This window comes from Pseudophryne corroboree, chromosome 5 (assembly GCF_028390025.1).
Source record: "Pseudophryne corroboree isolate aPseCor3 chromosome 5, aPseCor3.hap2, whole genome shotgun sequence".
Lineage (NCBI taxonomy): Eukaryota > Metazoa > Chordata > Amphibia > Anura > Myobatrachidae > Pseudophryne > Pseudophryne corroboree.
The window spans coordinates 490,855,017-490,874,292 of record NC_086448.1 but is presented as its reverse complement, the minus strand read 5'-3'; the positions used below and the strand labels follow the sequence as shown (position 1 = coordinate 490,874,292).

At 41.1% G+C, this 19,276-nt stretch overlaps 1 protein-coding gene across 2 annotated transcripts in view; it reads right to left on the bottom strand.

Annotated features, from left to right (window-relative positions):
- The window catches only part of LOC134927889 (cadherin-6-like), a 470,497-nt gene that overhangs the window by 150,545 nt on the left and 300,676 nt on the right, over positions 1-19,276 (bottom strand). For both annotated transcript variants that reach the window (XM_063922971.1, XM_063922972.1), the window contains exon 5: positions 3,763-3,930. In XM_063922971.1, coding sequence (XP_063779041.1) covers positions 3,763-3,930 — 168 coding nt within the window. The remainder of the gene's footprint in view (positions 1-3,762; positions 3,931-19,276) is intronic.

Below are 19,276 nucleotides of genomic sequence, written 5' to 3'. Positions count from 1 at the left end.
TCCGGTATTACCGGAAGTGACGCCGCGGCCAGACGGGCATGTGACTTATTCACCAGTTAACTCCTGGGTATATATATAGGGGGCCTGGGAGGTAATATGCAGATCCTGGTTCCTGCTTTGATGCTGACACTGATGCTGCTGTTTTCTTGACTTTGCATTGATTGACTGGCAAATACCTTGAGAAAGGTCCGAATACAGGACCGAAACGTTGGTGAGCCCTTTATGTATATACCTTGTTTGTGACATGAAGATTACATGGAACCAAGTGTTTTGAATAAATGACTTTATTACGTATACTATAACAAGTCTGGAGAGTGCTATCTTTCTCCACTGTTATGTGGAGAAACACTGTACTATATATATATATATATATATATATATATATATATATATATATATCCTAGTGGAAAAAAAATAAAAGAAAAGGGGGCGTTCCATAGTGCATTAAAGTTTTATTTAACAAACACATAAAACTGCAGCTCCAGTAAGACAGTACTCGTACCAGAGGATAGGAACAGTGGGAAGTCAGGCATAATGCTTAAAATGTGTTAGGAAAATAAGTAAATGATGTTTACAGAATTACTTACTTTGCTTAGATATACCAAAAAAGCGACAAACACAAGATTTCTAGAGATTAGATTTTTAAATGCTTGATTTTAGAGAAAATGTGGCCAGCCTATGACTTGGGCATACTTAGCACTTCATACACTGCAGTGTATTTAATATTTCAGACATATATATGATCAGTGATGACAGCAAGCCGTTAGGTGCAATAGTAGGACAAGCATGCCTAAGCTAAATGTTTTATTTCCCGGATGTGGGCACCAACCCACAATCCAAGGTCCCTGCTCTGTAGGGGGTTTCTGGGCAACTGGAACTCCATCCCCAATTTTCCTGTGCCTAATGTACACATGTGCACTGGGGTGGGTTGTACTAATTTCCCAGGCTTGTTAGTTGTCCTGAGCCCCCCCCCCCAAGCTCCCCCTCCTCAGTATACTTACCTTGATCTGAGGAGGCGGTCCCTCCACCCAGCAATGCCATCTTCCCAGTTACAATTCTAGTCTTTGCTCTCTAGTGCACATGCGCTGCACCCTCCTCCCCTCATCTGAAAGTTGCCTTCCCTGGAGCGTGCGGAGCCGCTTCGCGACCTCGCAATAATTTTCTTAATATTTTCTTATAGGGACCATGGCCACGCCCCCTATTTAGGTCACACACACACCATCCAGTACTGGGGCCCAGAGGTGCTCTCTACAACCCTGAATGCACAGATGTGTCTGCTTATACCTAGCTTCTATATGCCACATGGTGTGAGGCATTCAGCGCGACTGACCCAGAGGTGTAGCATGCCACCTTTCTCTTTACATTTTGTGTCTTATATGCATCATAGACAGAGCAAAACACCAATCAAAGTGTACTAGGGCCCTCATTCCGAGTTGATCGCTCGCTTGCTGCTTTTAGCAGCAGTGCACACGCTAAGCCACCGCCCTCTGGGAGTGTATTTAAGCTTAGCAGAAGTGCGAACGAAAGATTAGCAGAATTGCTCCAAAATATTTTCATGCAGTTTCTGAGTAGCTGCAGACCTACTCCTACCTTGCGATCACTTCAGACTGTTTAGTTCCTGTTTTGACGTCACAAACACGCCCTGCGTTCAGGCAGCCACTCCTCCGTTTCCCCAGGCACGCCTGCGTTTTTATCTGACACGCCTGCGTTTTCCAGCACACTCAGTTACTGCCCAGAAACACCCCTTTCCTGTCAATCACTCACCGATCAGCAGTGCGACTGAAAAGCATCGCTAGACCTTGTGTGAAAGGGCATCGTTTGTTGTGAAAGTCCTTCGCGTGTGCGCACTGTGGCCCATACGCATGCGAAGAAATGCCGAATTTTATCCTGATCGCTGCGCAGCGAACAACGGCAGCTAGTGATCAACTCGGAATGACCCCCTAGATATGCTGGGCTGCAACTTTAACCACAGAGGAATTATCTATAAATACATACAAAGTCGCAGATGAAGCACAATGGAACTTGGCTTGAGAAACAGCTGTAGCTGCTACACTGTAGTACTACAGATTCAGACTAAGGGGTACATTTACTAAGCAGTGATAAGAGCGGAGAAGTGAGCCAGTGGAGAAGTTGCCCATGGCAACCAATCAGCACTGAAGTAACATCTATAATTTGCATACTATAAAATGATACAGAGCTGCTGATTGGTTGATGGGGAAATATCTCCACTGGCTCACTTCTCCGCTCATATCACTGCTTAGTAAATGTACCCCTCAGTGGTACACAGATATAGATATGTTGCAATTAAATTGTTCAGTGCAGTCTAACAAAGACGTTTTGTCACTTCTATTTGTTTTATTTCTGTGAATAATCTGCACAATTTGAGTGAGTTCAAGTCACCTCGGAACTAGCGCCCCAAAAGGGGATCTTTGATCGCAACTGAAGCAACAACAGTGTATGAGGACACATCTGTACGGTATGTGGGACACAATGTCACTAAAGCATTCCTTGTTGTATCAAGTGACTTTCGTATTTTTTCTTGTGAGATGTGATTTTGTTGTTTGATGTACAATGTTATTTTGTGGCAATAAACAGAGCCACAGAGAGCCCTGTTGGGGAGGTGGCAAGATTGCACGGTTTCAGCCTAATATATGAAACTAGCATTACTATTTAGTGTACACATATAGATTGTAAATGGCTTCTTAGAATATAACAAATACATGACACATAGAATTCAATAGGTCAAGGTACTTATACATCACAGGTTACAAACTAAAGAAATTCATGTGGATTGTGGATTCCATGATTGAAAAGCATATAAAATAAAATCAAATACCCATAAATGCAATACAGAATAACATAAGCATGTCAAGGACACAACTCTATCCAAAAGTCACTACGTTACTTCAGACAAATTATAGTATATCACAGTATAAAATATATATATAAAAAAAAACAATATAACAATATAACAAGCAAGTCAACATGATGGAGTGCCAAAGTTCACACAAAAAATGATAATATACAGCGAATGCAACAGGATGCCCTATTTCAGGATAGCAAATATTTCCTGGCCAACAATCCCAAATGTCTTATTGGCTTATATTGAAAAATGTTCTATGCGTGTTTTAGAAAACACTACTGCTGTAATGGACAGCCTAAGGCTACGCAGAGGACATCTGAAATATTGACTCCATTTTTATTCCATAATGCAATTACACCAGTTTTCCTGCTTTCTGTTCATAAGTTTTGTTTTATGATCCTGCTGCCTGACAAACAACAGTGGGACTTAAAGACAGATGCTACACTGTGATGAACTCAGAGTATAAAATAAGTTAAAGCTTTAGAGATTTGAAATGCATGGTGAAGAAATTCTAGAAGGAAAGATTCATTTCAGATTATTACCTTTCATGGTTAATGGAATCAAAAATACTTTTATAAAACTATAAAAAAAAGCTTTTGTGCAATGTAGCACAGATTCTGAACATTACTGTAGCAAAAACATTTCCATCATATTAATATATAGGATACAGAGGGTTGCCACCTGGCCAGCGCCCGTAAGCACATATGAAATTCAGAATATCCCGGTAAAGCTAGAAGGCTAAAAATCTGCCAGCAAAATAAATCAAAATGCTCCACAGAGCAACATTTAATGCTATTTTCATCCCATAGGGTTTTATAAATGTATGGAAACTGTTTCTCTTCTTCCTTCTCTATAATCTGAAACAGTTCACAGAAAAATAAACAGTAAATAGATCTTACTTTGGGGGAAGCGTGGAGGGTTGTCATTGACATCTGACAAAGTGATATTTACAACTGTAGTGCCGGACAATCCTCCCATTTGTCCCCCCATATCTTTGGCCTGTATGACCACTTGGTACTGCTTCCTGTTCTCTCTGTCCATTTTCGGCAATGCTGTTTTGATGACACCTGCAAAGAAAAATAATAATTTGCAATATAGAAGTGCATGCTTGAAGCAGTAATTGACAGCGTGAGCGACTTAAATATTGGAGTCAGGGGATCTACAAACATTTATTGAAGCCAAAGGCACTTGCTACAAGATGTGTATTTACAGCTTATGAAGTGTCTGTGTGATAATAAAAGTACAGGAAGGATGTTAGTAGCTAGACCTTGATACGTATATGTACGTTTTATGTGATCAATGCTAAGTACTGTATGTCTTTTCTGGTAATGTACTTAGAGCAGACATTTCATTCACATGTATTACCTATCATAAGTTTCTAGGTTGTAGACATAAATGCATTTTTCAAATCATACTCTTACAACGTGGTGTCAGGATAAGAAATAAACCGTTTAATAATTAGATTTATATTTTATGGGGAATAAGATTAGAGAATTGCTTATACTTAAGTGTCAGAAACAAAACCCCTATGGCTTTATTGGCAGTAATGTAACTATATCCAGGTTCATCAGTAAATACCACTTGCATTCATATGCATGCCATATTTATATACATTAATGCAAAGAATGTACTTATGTAAATAACTGTGAAAAATATACTGTACCTATTTTTTGTCAAGTTTGGATAACACTAATTATCCTAATAATAATGTGTATTAGTTTATTTGTCATAAATATAGTTAGGCATTATAAGGTATAATACACTTATTCTTTGAATACTGTAAAGGATAACAAGAAACAAATCAGATACCTTTAAATATAATCATATAATGTGATTTCTAAGGCGGGATGTAATAGCGTATGAGTTCGCCGGAGGTGCAGGATGCCAGCAGTACTCAGACATTTTTTAGAAAGCAGCAGTCATTTACAAGGCATGGTTTTGCCTTGTAAGTGACTGTCACTTTAAAAAAATGTCCAAATCCAGCCGGCATCCCGCATCTACAGGAAACCAGGCGCTGTTTCATCCCGCCTCTAATATCTTAATTAATCACAGTAAATAATGCAAATACGCATTTATGGTTTATTTTAGAGATATTTTTCATCAAATCATATTTAAATCATGTATTTTGTATTGCTGTATATGAAAAACAATAGGCTGTAGCAATCATATTTATACCTAGAAAATGCATTCTGTTTTTATTTAATAAAGGCTCTGCATTATTATTGAAGAAAAACACCTTACGTATGTATTTTCTACATCAGGGATGGGGAACCTTCGGTCCTCCAGCTGCTGTTGAACTACACATCCCAGCATGCCTTGCAACAGTTTTAGCATGGCCAAATAGCAAAACTGTAGCAAGGCATGCTGGTATGTGTAGTTCAACAACAGCTGGAGGGCCGAAGGTTCCCCATCCCTGTTCTACATCACCATGTGTAACATTTTCCAAGGAGTATATGAATGTGTGTTAAGCACTATCTGACCATATCTGATTGACTTTGTATTTATCTGGAATTAGCTGTGTATACAAGGATTAGCGCTTCTTCCATTTTACTGCATGTAACATTTAATACTCTACTTAATTATGCAAGGTTGAAAACTCCTCTATCAAATATGTAGTATTAATAATTTACATGTGGAAAATCCTTAACAACTTATAAGTTTTAGGTACTTTCACAGTCATTTCCATTTTGCTACTACAGTATTTATCAAAAGTTTTGTACAAATTAACTAGATAAGTAGTAAAAAAGAAACTACTGCAGGTTCAGACTGTTAGAAAGCACTTTGTGGGATCCGTTGCTAGTATTTTATTTCCTTAGCGCTGGATGATGATAAGAAGGGCCTCACACCATCATCATCATGTAAGTGAAGTGTTGTCTGTTTAGAGCAAATGTTAATATTCCATATCATCCATATAAATGGGAATGCACAGATTGTGACTGGACATAGTAAAGGGAATCTCCACCATCATATGATTCCAGTGTAGTTTGTACATGCTTTTACAACTTAGTAAATTAATTGCTATTTCTTTCTGTCGGTTCTTTTCCATGTCTTATCGGTTAGATTTCTATGTTTTGAATTATTTTCTCTGGGTACAGTTGAACCATTTCAGAAAGCATATTTTATTTGAATACCCGTTAATGTAAATATAAAAATCTGCCCTATTACATAAATATATGACAACAATATAAGAAAGTAAAAAGAAGAAAAAAGTATTTGAATAATAGATAGAGGGCTATATATATATATATATATATATATGTATCAAACAATGTCCTCTTATCCTTCGCAGGCTGTATGGCTGTATTAACACTGTATATTAGTTCCAGGATTATAAGTCTGTTCTGTATATAAGGCTGTTCCTGTATGTGGTGCACCACTCCCAAAAACCTTTTTTCCAAAGGCTTGGTGATCTGTATAATGAAAGTGACAGGAGGTGCACAATAGTGAAGTATGTAAAAACTTTTCCAGCTTTACTAGAACAATCGATAAAAACAAACTCACACAGAACATAGGTTATATTATACATAACAATATCACAAAAGTGCATGTTGAACACTAGGTTCAGTCTCACATGGGAACAGACACTCCGTCCATGCTCCCAACCTCTCTCCTTGCAAGGAGATGATGTGTGGCTTGCAAGGACGGTGACACAGTGATTTCATAGGACCAGGATAGAGTCCGGGAGCGTGGACGGAGTTCCAGAGTGTTGGTTCCCATGTGAGGCTGAACCTAGTGTTCAATATATATATATATTAGAGATGAGCGGGTTCCGTTGCCTGAGAACCGAACCCTACTGGACTTCATTACCCGAGCCCGGATCAGAGTCAGGCTCGGGTTTTCTCACCCCCGCCTGACTCGGAAACCAGAATGAGGCAAAACTTTATCATCCCGCTGTCGGATTCTCGCGGGGTTTGGATTATATATATGGAGCCGCGTTGCGCCGCCATTTTCACTCCGGCATTGGAGAGTGCAGTGAGAGGACGTGTCTCCGTCGTCAGTGTCCTGCATCAGTACAGTGGTAGTGTCTTGTGCTGCATCTGCATCAGTCCAGTCACAGTGGTGGTGTCCTCTGCTGCCATATGTCCAGTGCTGCTATAAAAGTCCAATCTATTGCAATGGTGCTGTGTTGTCCTGCATCAGTACAGTAGTAGTGTCTTGTGCTGCATCAGTCCAGTCACAGTGGTGGTGTCCTCTGCTGCCATATGTCCAGTGCTCCTGTATAAGTCCAGTCCATTGCAGTGGTGCTGTGTTGTTCTGCATCAGTCCAGTGGTGGTGTCCCTATGCTGTTGTATATGTCCAGTGGTACTGCCGTATATGTCCAGTGATACTGCCGTATATGTCCAGTGGTACTGCCATATAAATTCAGTGATACTGCCGTATATGTACAGTGGTACTGCCATATAATTCCAGTGATACTGCCGTATATGTCCAGTGGTACTGCCGTATAAATCCAGTGGTACTGGCGTATAAATCCAGTCCAGTGATACTGCCGTATATGTCCAGTGATACTGCCGTATATGTCCAGTGATACTGCCATATATGTCCAGTGATACTGCCGTATATGTCCAGTGGTACTGCCATATAAATTCAGTGATACTGCCGTATATGTCCAGTGGTACTGCCATATAATTCCAGTGATACTGCCGTATATGTCCAGTGGTACTGCCGTATAAATCCAGTGGTACTGGCGTATAAATCCAGTCCAGTGATACTGCCGTATATGTCCAGTGATACTGCCGTATATGTCCAGTGGTACTGCCGTATAAGTCCAGTGGTACTGCCATATAATTCCAGTGATACTGCCGTATACTTCCAGTGGTACTGGCGTATAAGTCCAGTGATACTGCTGTATAAATCCAGTCCAGTGGTACTGCCATATAAGTCCAGTGGTACTGCCATATAATTCCAGTGATACTGCCGTATATTTCCAGTGGTACTGTCATATAATTCCAGTGATACTGCCGTATATGTCCAGTGGTACTGCCGTATAAATTCAGTGGTATTGGCATATAAATCCAGTCCAGTGATACTGCCGTATATGTCCAGTGGTACTGCCGTATAAATCCAGTGATACTGCCGTATATGTCCAGTGGTACTGGCGTATAAATCCAGTCCAGTGATACTGCCATATATTCCAGTGGTACTGTCGTATAAATCCAGTGATAATGCCGTATATATGACCAGTGGTACTGCCATATAATTCCAGTGATACTACCGTATATATATATACCCTGTTGCAAAGCGGCTTACTGAGGCCATAACAACTATGCTGGTGTTAGACTTGCATCCGGTATCTGCCATTAGTGCAGTAGGACTGCAGTGCCACTTCTAGATGGGCCACGTGTTTGTGTCGCATAGCTTAGTCATACAGCTACCTCATTGCACCTCTTTTACTTCTTTGCATGATGTGCTGTTTGGGGACTATTTTTTTTAAGTGCCATGCTGTCTGGCACTGCAGTGCCACTCCTAGATAGGCCAGGTGTTTGTGCCACACACTTGTGTCGCTTAGCTTAGTCATACAGCTACCTCATTGCACCTCTTTTTATTCTTTGTATGATGCGCTGTTTGGGCCTAGTTTTCTTTAGTGCTACCCTGTCTGCCATTGCAGTGCCACTCCTAGATGGGCCAGGTGTTTGTGCTGCACACTTGTGTCGCTTAGCTTAGTCATACAGCTACCTCATTGCACCTCTTTTTCTTCTTTGCATGATGTGCTGTTTCGGGCCTAGTTTTTTTAAGTGCCATCCTGTCTGCCATTGCAGTGCCACTCCTAGATGGGCCAGGTGTTTGTGCCGCACACTTGTGTCGATCAGCTTAGTTATGACTTCGGTGCAACCTTTTGGCCTAAAAACAATATTGTTAGGTGTTCAAACCTCTGCTGTGCAAGCGAGTGCAGGAGGGAGCTTTCCTGAGGCTCAGTCGCCGCATGAGAGCATTAAGGTTATCACCAGAAGCTAAGATGTATGTCAGCTTGTTTTATTATTAAATGGAATTGTAATTGTTTTACTCACACCTGCGCCCTCCACTTTCTTTATATATATATATATATATATATATATACAGTATATATAAAATCTTTTAATTAAGGAAACACAATGGATATGAAGGCTCGGTATTTCTCCTGGGGGCTTGAATGAATATGATCAACTGGAACATGCTATGAGGTTTTCCGGTATTTTCTATTTTATTATGATATGTAATATTGCAGTGTGTGTTTCCACTTTTCTTATCTGTAACCTTTTAATGTTTACTTGTATTTTTGTTATATATTATTGTTTCTTTATGATTCTTTTGTTTATTTCAGCCCCTGTGGTCGTGCAATCCACACTAGTGTGTTTGAGCATGTGCAGACAGCCGCGCTGGTGGACCGCAGCCTTCTTGGGCCTGTTGGAAAGCAGATCATGTAGTCCCTGTGGCAACCAGCTCTGCAGAATACCAGACGTGCAGCAGGATGTGCGGCCAGAGGTGTGGAGTTCAGGTGTGTGGCGTGGTCACAGGTATGATTACAGGTTTGGGTATTGAGATGGGGACTGCTCTTATTGTTCTTTTGGTCTATAGTGTGTATGGTCCTGAGGAAGGGGCTGTGTCCCCAAAAAGTTAGCCCATATGTCACACTGTTCCTGAATACAGTTGTTTGCTTTATTCAATCTCCTGAGTGCCGGTCATATGTATATACAGTACTGTCCAAAAGTTTTAGGGCGGTATGGAAAAAATGCTGCAGAGTAAGAATGCTTTAAAAAATAACAGTGTTAATGGTTTATTTTTATCAATTAATAAAATGCAAAGTGAATGAACAGAAGAGAAGTTTAAATCAAATCAATATTTGGTGCGATCACCCTCTGCCTTCAAAACAGCATCAGTTCTTCTAGGTACACTTGCACACAGTTTTTGAAGGACTCCGAATTGATAAGTAAAAAATTTAAATATTTGACTGTAACAGAAGGCAGTTTGTTCACAGAAGGACTGGAGAGCTGTACAATAATGAGTGTCTGCAGGCAACAGTGAAGTATGGTGGAGGTTCCTTGCACATTTGGGGCTGCATTTCAGCAAATGGAGTTGGGGATTTGGTCAGGATTAATGGTCTCCTCAATACTGAGAAATACAGGCAGGCACTTATCCATTATGTAGTTCCATCAAGGAGGCATCTGATTGGCTTCAAATCTATTCTGCAGCCCAACAACAACCCCAAACTTACAGCCAATGTGATTAAGAACTATCTTTAGCGTAAAGATGATATGGCCCCCACAGAGCACTGATCAGAGAGTCTGTCTGAGATTGCATGAAGAGATAGGATTTGAGCAAGCCTACATCCACAGAAGATTTGTGGTTTGTTCTCCAAGATGTTTAGAACAACCCATGGGCTGCTGGGTGATGACCTGCTGTGACGTTGTCTCTCTTAACAAGGTTCCCATTGAGGACCGAAACGTCGACATGTGGCTACTATGCTGCTAATTTTGATTGCTGTTAAACCCTCTCTTGTGAGATGCACCTGTAAGGTACAATAAATTACATTTTTGGAATATAGTGGTGAGTGCCTGTACTATTGGTTTATGTTTATGTATGTATATATATATATATATATATATATATATATAAAAACAAATAACCAAATTGCGCTATAAATTCTGCCTTAGACCCAATAGTCCTTGGGGAGAAATGGCTGCTATTCTCCAATACAAGTCCTCCTGCCAGTCGAGAACCAGTAATTCAACCAGCGTACAGAACCGTTCTGATTCTTTATATAGTTTGGTAGCTGCAAACTAGAGCTGCTGTCCTCAATGCTGTCCTCATTCTGAATCAGAGAGTGAGGACAGCGTTGAGGACAGCAGCTCTAGTTTGCAGCTACCAAACTATATAAAGAATCAGAACGGTCCTGTACGCTGGTTACATGAAATTCGGAATTTCTTACACTGGTTGTATTACCAAATATAAGATACTAACACTGAGACTTTTAAGTGTATTTAGGGACATCATCCCAACTTTTACATCTCTTCAGTTAGAGTTACCGCTCTTACATATAAAAAACACCCCTGAGGTAGTCTGGTTAGACGAAACGCGTTGGGTGATTAGACATAGTGGGTGGACAGGCTGTCATTTGAGCTCCTCCCCGGCTGGGGTGGACAGCAAGTCCCGTTAAGATCATGTCCCACAAATGTTAAGATGAATGTAAGAGTCTTTTATTATTTCACAAAAAGATTTTAATAAATTTTATGGAAGCCTTGGATTAATGAGTGTTATCCTGTCTGGGTGAATCTGGTGAGAGGGTTTCTTTCAGAATCATTCAACTCTCCGTGGTCAAATCCAAATCGTAGGACTATCCTAGAAAGAACTAAAAAGAGACATTAACATACATTTGAGCGCTCTCCGTACAACCATCTTTTCTGATATATATATATATATACATATATATGGAAAGTGAGAGTGGTCAATGCGCTACTTCCCACCACCTACAATAAAGTATATAGTAGTGAGTCTTCCTTTTAATCTGTCGACTTATGCACACGGACTCCACAAGTAGAACTGTGGATGGCTGCTCAGTCCTTCGAAGGGCTACTAGGTTTAGTGGAATTAAAATCTGGAAAAAAGGGAAAAAGGACAAGCGCCTAATGGTGCAGTTATTTCACACTTGATTTTGTGACGCGACAATACTCATGTAGGTATTCTGCGTACCAGATGAGGGGTTTTCTATCATGCACATCAGATACTGTTGTTTTGGTCTTCAGTCTGTTCCTCACAGCACAGAGGGTTTGACCATGTGACACCATCGATATATATATAAATCACACTATAGGTATGCTCAATACATGGTTAAAATCAAGAATTTGCTAGCAATTATGTCTACTTAAAATATCCAAAAGATCACAAAACATAAGATACAATTTAAACCAAAATTTAAAAAAAATCATCATATTCTCAAAATGTATGTATGGAATTTTTGTCATTGTGTTTACATAATATTTACGTTTTGTCACTAGCTGCTATGGAGCTCATGTTGAGTATGCGTTTTACTTCTGAGTATATATACATAACACTATTTAAGTTTGCAGCCACATAAACAGTCAGTCACATCAAGCCCTTACTACCACCTGTGGTTCCTTATTTTTGAAAAGGTGAATTGGCGGGAAAGAGGGCGAACAAAGCCAAAGTATAATATCAGCAAGTTGGTCATTGTGTCTGTTTGGATGATTGCAGCTGCCATCCCAATGGCTAAAAAACATAACTATGACTAAAATATTATACTATACATTAAGAAATTGTTAAGACGTTATTGCATTACTTGATTGCAAACAAATTTACTTTGGCATGTTAAAGGGAAAGGCATCAAGTGGTTGTTTTTATTTGCATTTAAATTACACTTTTTTTTAAAGCTGTGCCTGTATGTAGTTACTGTATGTTTTACATGTTTAATGCATTCATATGCTTTATTAATGACAACAATACAATAAGATACTCAGTATCACAAGGGAGCGCTAAGCTTAATTGGTCAAAAGACAATTTATTATAAAAAATATTGTTATTAAAATCAATATAATATATACTAATAAATGACACCATATGATATCACTGCATACTTATTAGTCCATATTACCACCAATACAAGTTCCACAGACAATATACGATTGGAGATCCAATACAGGATATTAAGCACAACCAAGTGCTATTTGTAGCTCCAAAGAAAGGCTGATTAACAAACTGCTGATATAAGTTAGTAGATAGTTCAGCCAATATTATATAGGTACAATTGGAGATCCAGTACAGGATATTAAGCACAGCTTAGTGCTATTTGTAACTCCAAAATAAGGCAGGTTAATAAACTGCTGATGTCTTAACGCGTTTCTCCGTACTGGTGTATCCAACGGTTTCATCAGAAGGTAAAAAATGGTGTGAGTGGTTGTCCTTATTTAAAGAACTTTTTAAAAAATGTAAAGCAACCATAATTATTACTCCACAGGATTATTAATGACTCTGCCCTGGTGCATAAACCAGACACATATACCATTCATGTGTCCTGCTATATAAAAGGCACATATACCACCCATGATGAGCTGGCCACATCTTGCGTCTTTTTCTCTGACTCTATTCACACTTATGGTTTAAGAGAAAATTGCATCCAACTCATCATGACCCCTTCAGCTGATGACTACAAAATAATTTCAGGTAAGAGAAGTACAGAATGCACAGGAAAACTATATCCCCCACTTTCATGGTTTTCATATTCTTTTCTGAACTTCTGACTGATATGGCTGATACTAGCAGCTACATAGCAGGTACTGATTTTACCCAGGCACCAAAATGTGAGCTTTTTACTGGATGACATTCTTCCTTTATGTTTTATAACTCCAGAACAATGTACACCCACTCATTTGAAAGTTAAGCAGCTGCTATTTAAATGTTATTAATTTTACCTACTGCAGCATGTAACAAATTGCTACTTCTCCAAATACATTTGCTATGATGATCATACCTTATGGAACTATTATTTGTAGTTCTAGAAATTCTTATGAAAGTTTTGGCACTATTTGCAGTTTATTATTATAACAAAATGACACATGACAAATGTACAGTAAAATCCCTATAGTGTGTATGTATGCAGTTGTGTGATTGTGAATGGAAGATCGCTTTGTTGACATTTCAGTTTTGTTGCTTTAATGCTGGTCTGTTCCGATTACTAAATCTCCTCCCGCTGGGGTGGCCATGTCGGTGGCTTCCACTGCCTGCATGAAGTAAGATTGGCTCAGTAGGCGTAAGAACATGGAAGCAGACATCATGTGGAATAACAGACCTCAAATGTGTAATTTTCTGGGATTCGGTTTTACTTATGGTATTACACTCAAAACTGATTTAGCCTTTTAACTGCGGTGACATATAAGTGCATTTACTTGTGCATATAATAAATATGTATACTGTAAGTAATGTGTTACTGTGTAATTTTGCAATAATGTATCCTTGTGTATGCATCTGTGTATTTTGCTGTTAGATTTTAAGTTTTATATTTGCAAAGGTGATATACTGTATAATGCACGCTGCCGTTTTTTGCAGCGCAGCGATCAGGTCACTACTGCGCATGCGTATGCACCGCAGCGTGCAGGCACGACGTACGGGTACAAAGCAAATCGTTGCTGTGCGATGGAGTTAAACGAAGAATCCATTCGCACAGCCGATCGCAAGGAGATTGACAGGACGAGGGCATTTGTGGGCGTCAACTGACTGTTTGGAAAAAATGCAGGCGTGTCCAAGCGTTTGCAGGGCGAGTGTCTGACGTCAGTTCCGGGACCGGACAGGCTGAAGTTATCGCAAGGGCTGAGCTACTCAGAAACGGCACAAACTATTTTTGTACCACTCGGCTGCACATGCGATCGCACCCTTGCAAAGCAAATATACACTCCCCAGTGGGCGGCGACTATGCATCTGCACGGCTGCAAAAAGTAGCTAGCGAGCGATCAACTCGGAATGATCCCCAATGTCTGATAAAAAGGGAAATACCTAAGAATTTATGCTGGTTAGTGCATGTTATGATTGTGAATGCAATGATCCATGGCATTCACAGACATCAGTGTACTTTATAGTCCTGCATCTTTAGGGATTGGCACCCTCTGTCCATATACAGTACTTGTTGATACTTTTATAAAGGATAGGTGGCAGAGGCAAGAAATTGGTGTTTACTGTCACAGAGCACATGCCGGCTTCTACTGAAATGAACACTGCCAAAGGTCAGCACCTGACCTGTGCCATGGCACAGGATAGTGTTATAGGCCCTACACACTGGCCGATCCGCCGCCGAGCTGCCCGACGGCGGATACAGCCGACAGGCGACCCGGCGGCGGAGGGGCAGTGACGGGGGGAGTGAAGTTTCTTCACTCCCCCCGTCACCCGGCTGCATTGAAGTGCAGACAAATATGGACGAGATCGTCCATATTGGCCTTCATGTACAGCCGACGGGGGACCAGCGATGAACGAGCGCGGAGCCATGCATCGTTCATCGCTGGAGCCTCCACACTGCACGATATGAACGTTATCTCGTTAATTAATGAACAAGATCGTTCTTATCGTGCAGTCATGTCGGCCAGTGTGTAGGGCCCTTTAGATGTGCATTGCACATGCAGTGAAATACTGTTGTTATGTAATGTTTAAGGGGAACTTAGCACTGGCAGTTTTTTTATTTTCTTACCTTTTAGGAAACACTTTTAACATTGGAAGCACATAGCAATGTTTAATCTCTGCTATATTGCCCCAAATAAACCAAACAGCTGCTTAAAATAACATGAAACAATGGCCCTCATTCCGAGTCGTTCGCTCTGTAATTTTCTTCGCATCGCAGTGAAATTCCGCTTAGTATGCATGCGCAATATTCGCACTGCGACTGCGCCAAGTAATTTTACAATGAAGATAGTATTTTTACTCACGGCTTTTTCTTCGCTCTGGCGAACGTAGTGTGATTGACAGGAAATGGGTGTTACTGGGCGGAAACACGGCGTTTTCGGGGCGTGTGGATAAAAACGCTACAGTTTCCGGAAAAAACGCAGGAGTGGCCGGAGAAACGGGGGAGTGTCTGGGCGAACGCTGGGTGTGTTTATGACGTCAAACCAGGAACGACAAGCACTGAACTGAACGCAGATGCCGAGTAAGTCTGAAGCTACTCTGAAACTGCTAAGTAGTTTGTAATCGCAATATTGCGAATACATCGGTCGCAATTTTAAGAAGCTAAGATACACTCCCAGTAGGCGTAGGCTTAGCGTGAGCAACTCTGCTAAATTCGCCTTGCGAGCGATCAACTCGGAATGAGGGCCAATGTTTTGAAAAAGGCCAGCGTTATTCTATCTGCCAAGCAAACTGTTATTATCTATGCTGCTGTTGATGCACGGGTGTGAAGAATTATGGTCACTTTTTTCAATTCAAGTTTTAGAAATGTAGTCCTATTTCAGACCGACTAATTCTACTATATTTAGGAGTGTAAAATTATTTATACACAATGGTGGTCATTTGGAGTTGTTCGCTCGTTGCCGTTTTTCGCAACGCAGCGATTAGGTGGAAAATGCTCATGCGCATGGTACGCAGCGCGCATGCGTTAAGTAATTTTACACAAAACTTTGGAGATTTACACAAGCTCGAGCTACGTTTTTTCAACGCTCGAGTGATCGTAGTGTGATTGACAGGAAGTGGGTGTTTCTGGGCGGAAACTGGCCGTTTTCAGGGAGTGTGCTATAACACGCAGGCGTGCCAGGTAAAAACGCAGGAGTGGCTGGAAAAACAGGGGAGTGGCTGGCCGAACGCAGGGCGTGTTTGTGACGTCAAACCAGGAACTAAACGGACCGTGGTGATCGCAATCTAGGAGTAGGTCTGGAATTATTTAGTAGCAGTTCTGCTAATCTTTCGTTAGCTATTCTGCTAAGCTAAGATACACTCCCAGAGGGCGGCGGCCTAGCGTGTGCAATGCTGCTAAAAGCAGCTAGCGAGCGAACAACTCGGAATGAGGGCCAATAAGTGACATATTTATCACAATCTGCATCTCAGATACAGTAAATTTGCCCAAATTTGCAATGTGATAATTGAAAACATTGCAGGTATGTATCATAATGCAAGTAAGCTCTGCCCTACGAATCCTCTTGCCGCAGTGCCCAGGATATTTTTTGTAAAAAATTCCCCGAGCGCTTGACTATGCATGCGCTGCTGCCGGCTAACCTCCGCGACTCTTCACTTACCTGCAGCCAGGACTGGTGATCTGTGATCCTGGAGTGCAGCTGGTCATCTGATGATGTGCTCCGCTGTGACCCCCGGTGCTTTAAAGTCAGATGCCAGCTTCACAGCATCACTTTACTGCACTGGGGCTCACAACAGGAACACAGCAATCTGATCACTGGATCACTGATCACCGGTCCTTGGGTTCAGCTAGGTATTACCTTATTTTTTCTATTTATATTTTTTTACACTGTGATCAGTCTGCGTGATCCCTGCCAGCAGACAAAGAAGGCTTTGTAGGAGCAGGGGAACCGGAGGGAAGCTAGGACAATGCTATCTCAAGATAGCGTTATTATAAACAAGGCTCCCTCCTGTTTATTTGTTGTTGTTTTTTGTAAATTCAGGCAGATTGCATTTACCATTACAAGTATAGGAAATGTGATCTGGTTGCTAAAAAAATGTGAATATAAGGACTTGGAAGAGAATTGAGCGAATTCTCCTCCAATTGCCCATAAGTACATATAGGTAATAGTAAAATAATGAAAAATGGGTGTGAAAACACCTTTTTTCACATTATTTTATTAAAAATAATTTTGATAAATATGCACGTAAGTGGTTTAGAGAATTTATACTGTGGAGCAGATTCAATTAGCCGTGAGGGCATGTTGGGACTTCATACAGTACATTAATACATGGGTTGTTTGGACATAACAATCTTGCATGTTTTTGTATGAGTCGCATAGAAATATGAGCAGAAACAACAAGGTTCTCTTAGCATAGTAACCTACTACACGCACACTGGGCCTGATTCAGATGTGTGTTGATGGTGTTGGAAGCAGCGGTGATAGCACTTACATGGAAGCAGCGGTGATAGCACTTACATGGAAGCAGCTGTGATAGCACTTACATGGAAGCAGCGGTGATAGCACTTACATGGAAGCAGCGGTGATAGCACTTACATGGAAGCAGCGGTGATAGCACTTACATGGAAGCAGCGGTGATAGCACTTACATGGAAGCAGCGGTGATAGCACTTACATGGAAGCAGCGGTGATAGCACTTACATGGAAGCAGCGGTGATAGCACTTACATGGAAGCAGCGGTGATAGCACTTACATGGAAGCAGCGGTGATAGCACTTACATGGAAGCAGCGGTGATAGCACTTACATGGAAGCAGCGGTGATAGCACATACATGGAAGCAGCGGTGATAGCACTTACATGGAAGCAGCTGTGATAGCACTTACATAGAAGCAGCGGTGATAGCACTTACATGGAAGCAGCGGTGATAGCACTTACATGGAAGCAGCGGTGATAGCACTTACATGGAAGCAGCTGTGATAGCACTTACATGGAAGCAGCGGTGATAGCACTTACATGGAAGCAGCGGTGATAGCACTTACATGGAAGCAGCTGTGATAGCACTTACATGGAAGCAGCGGTGATAGCACTTACATGGAAGCAGCGGTGATAGCACTTACATGGAAGCAGCGGTGATAGCACTTACATGGAAGCAGCGGTGATAGCACTTACATGGAAGCAGCGGTGATAGCACTTACATGGAAGCAGCTGTGATAGCACTTACATGGAAGCAGCGGTGATAGCACTTACATGAAGCAGCTGTGATAGCACTTACATGGAAGCAGCGGTGATAGCACTTACATGGAAGCAGCAGTGATAGCACTCACATGGTAATGCAGCAGGAGGAATCACGTCTCCTAAATGTATTATTGATCTGAGCTGTGTCCTAGGACGCAGTACTGGATCATCTGCGGCCCCATTGGTAGCCGGGTGACCCATGGGCTTGCACAAGCCTGCCGCTGCAGGTCCGTGCAAAAAGCCATGAAATCTCTTTCCTCTGACAGAGATTCTGGCCTCGCCTCTCTCCAATAACGATAGTGACACATCTCTGTTTTGTGAAATTGGAAGCTGTTGTGGCCCCCTCCCTGCTCTCAAACAGCATCAGACTGCCAATTACTGACAGTTTGATGCTGTACTGCGTCCAACGTCATAGTCCAGTACTGCACGCGTGCATACGGATCCGGTGCTTGCGCAAAGTACCAAACATTGGTACTTTGCGGCATGTGCTGTAACTACGACAGGACCCGAATCAAGCCAACAGGGCATAATGGCCCTTTAATGTTAATTCTTAGTTCTACTGTGTACAAGGGAACACTTACCTAGACATGATCTTGCTCCTTTAGAGGAAAGATGGGGGTCCCATGCATAATCTATGCTTATTTCCTGGCCCTGAGCTGTCATCTGATTAGCTGGATCGCCCTTTTTTAGTCAACACTTAATGAAGGATCTATGATTTGTTGTACTTGCTTAAGTTAACACTTGATAAATATGCTGGAAATGTTTCATTTGTGAGATTAAACTGTATTTTGGAAAGAAGAAAATAATAAACTAATATGTTTGAAGTAACTGCGGTAAAGGGTAAGGGATCATGTTGGTGTCATGGTACTTGGATGGGTATTTCAAGCCAGTATAGTTTGCCTCAGACATTGTGAAGAAATCTAAGTACTATTTCTTGTTCCAAGAGAAACTATTTTATGTACAACCCTAATTATATTTCAGCTTTGATTTCTAGGTTCTAATAACGTTGGTGTCATGCTTACAGATGTCTTGCTCGATTGAGTTTGTCAGTTTGTGCAGTGTGGAAAATGTAATCTCTTTCAAGTTTTGTCTAGTATGTCCTAGCTTGACTTAACATGTCATCTTCAATTACAGGAACAAA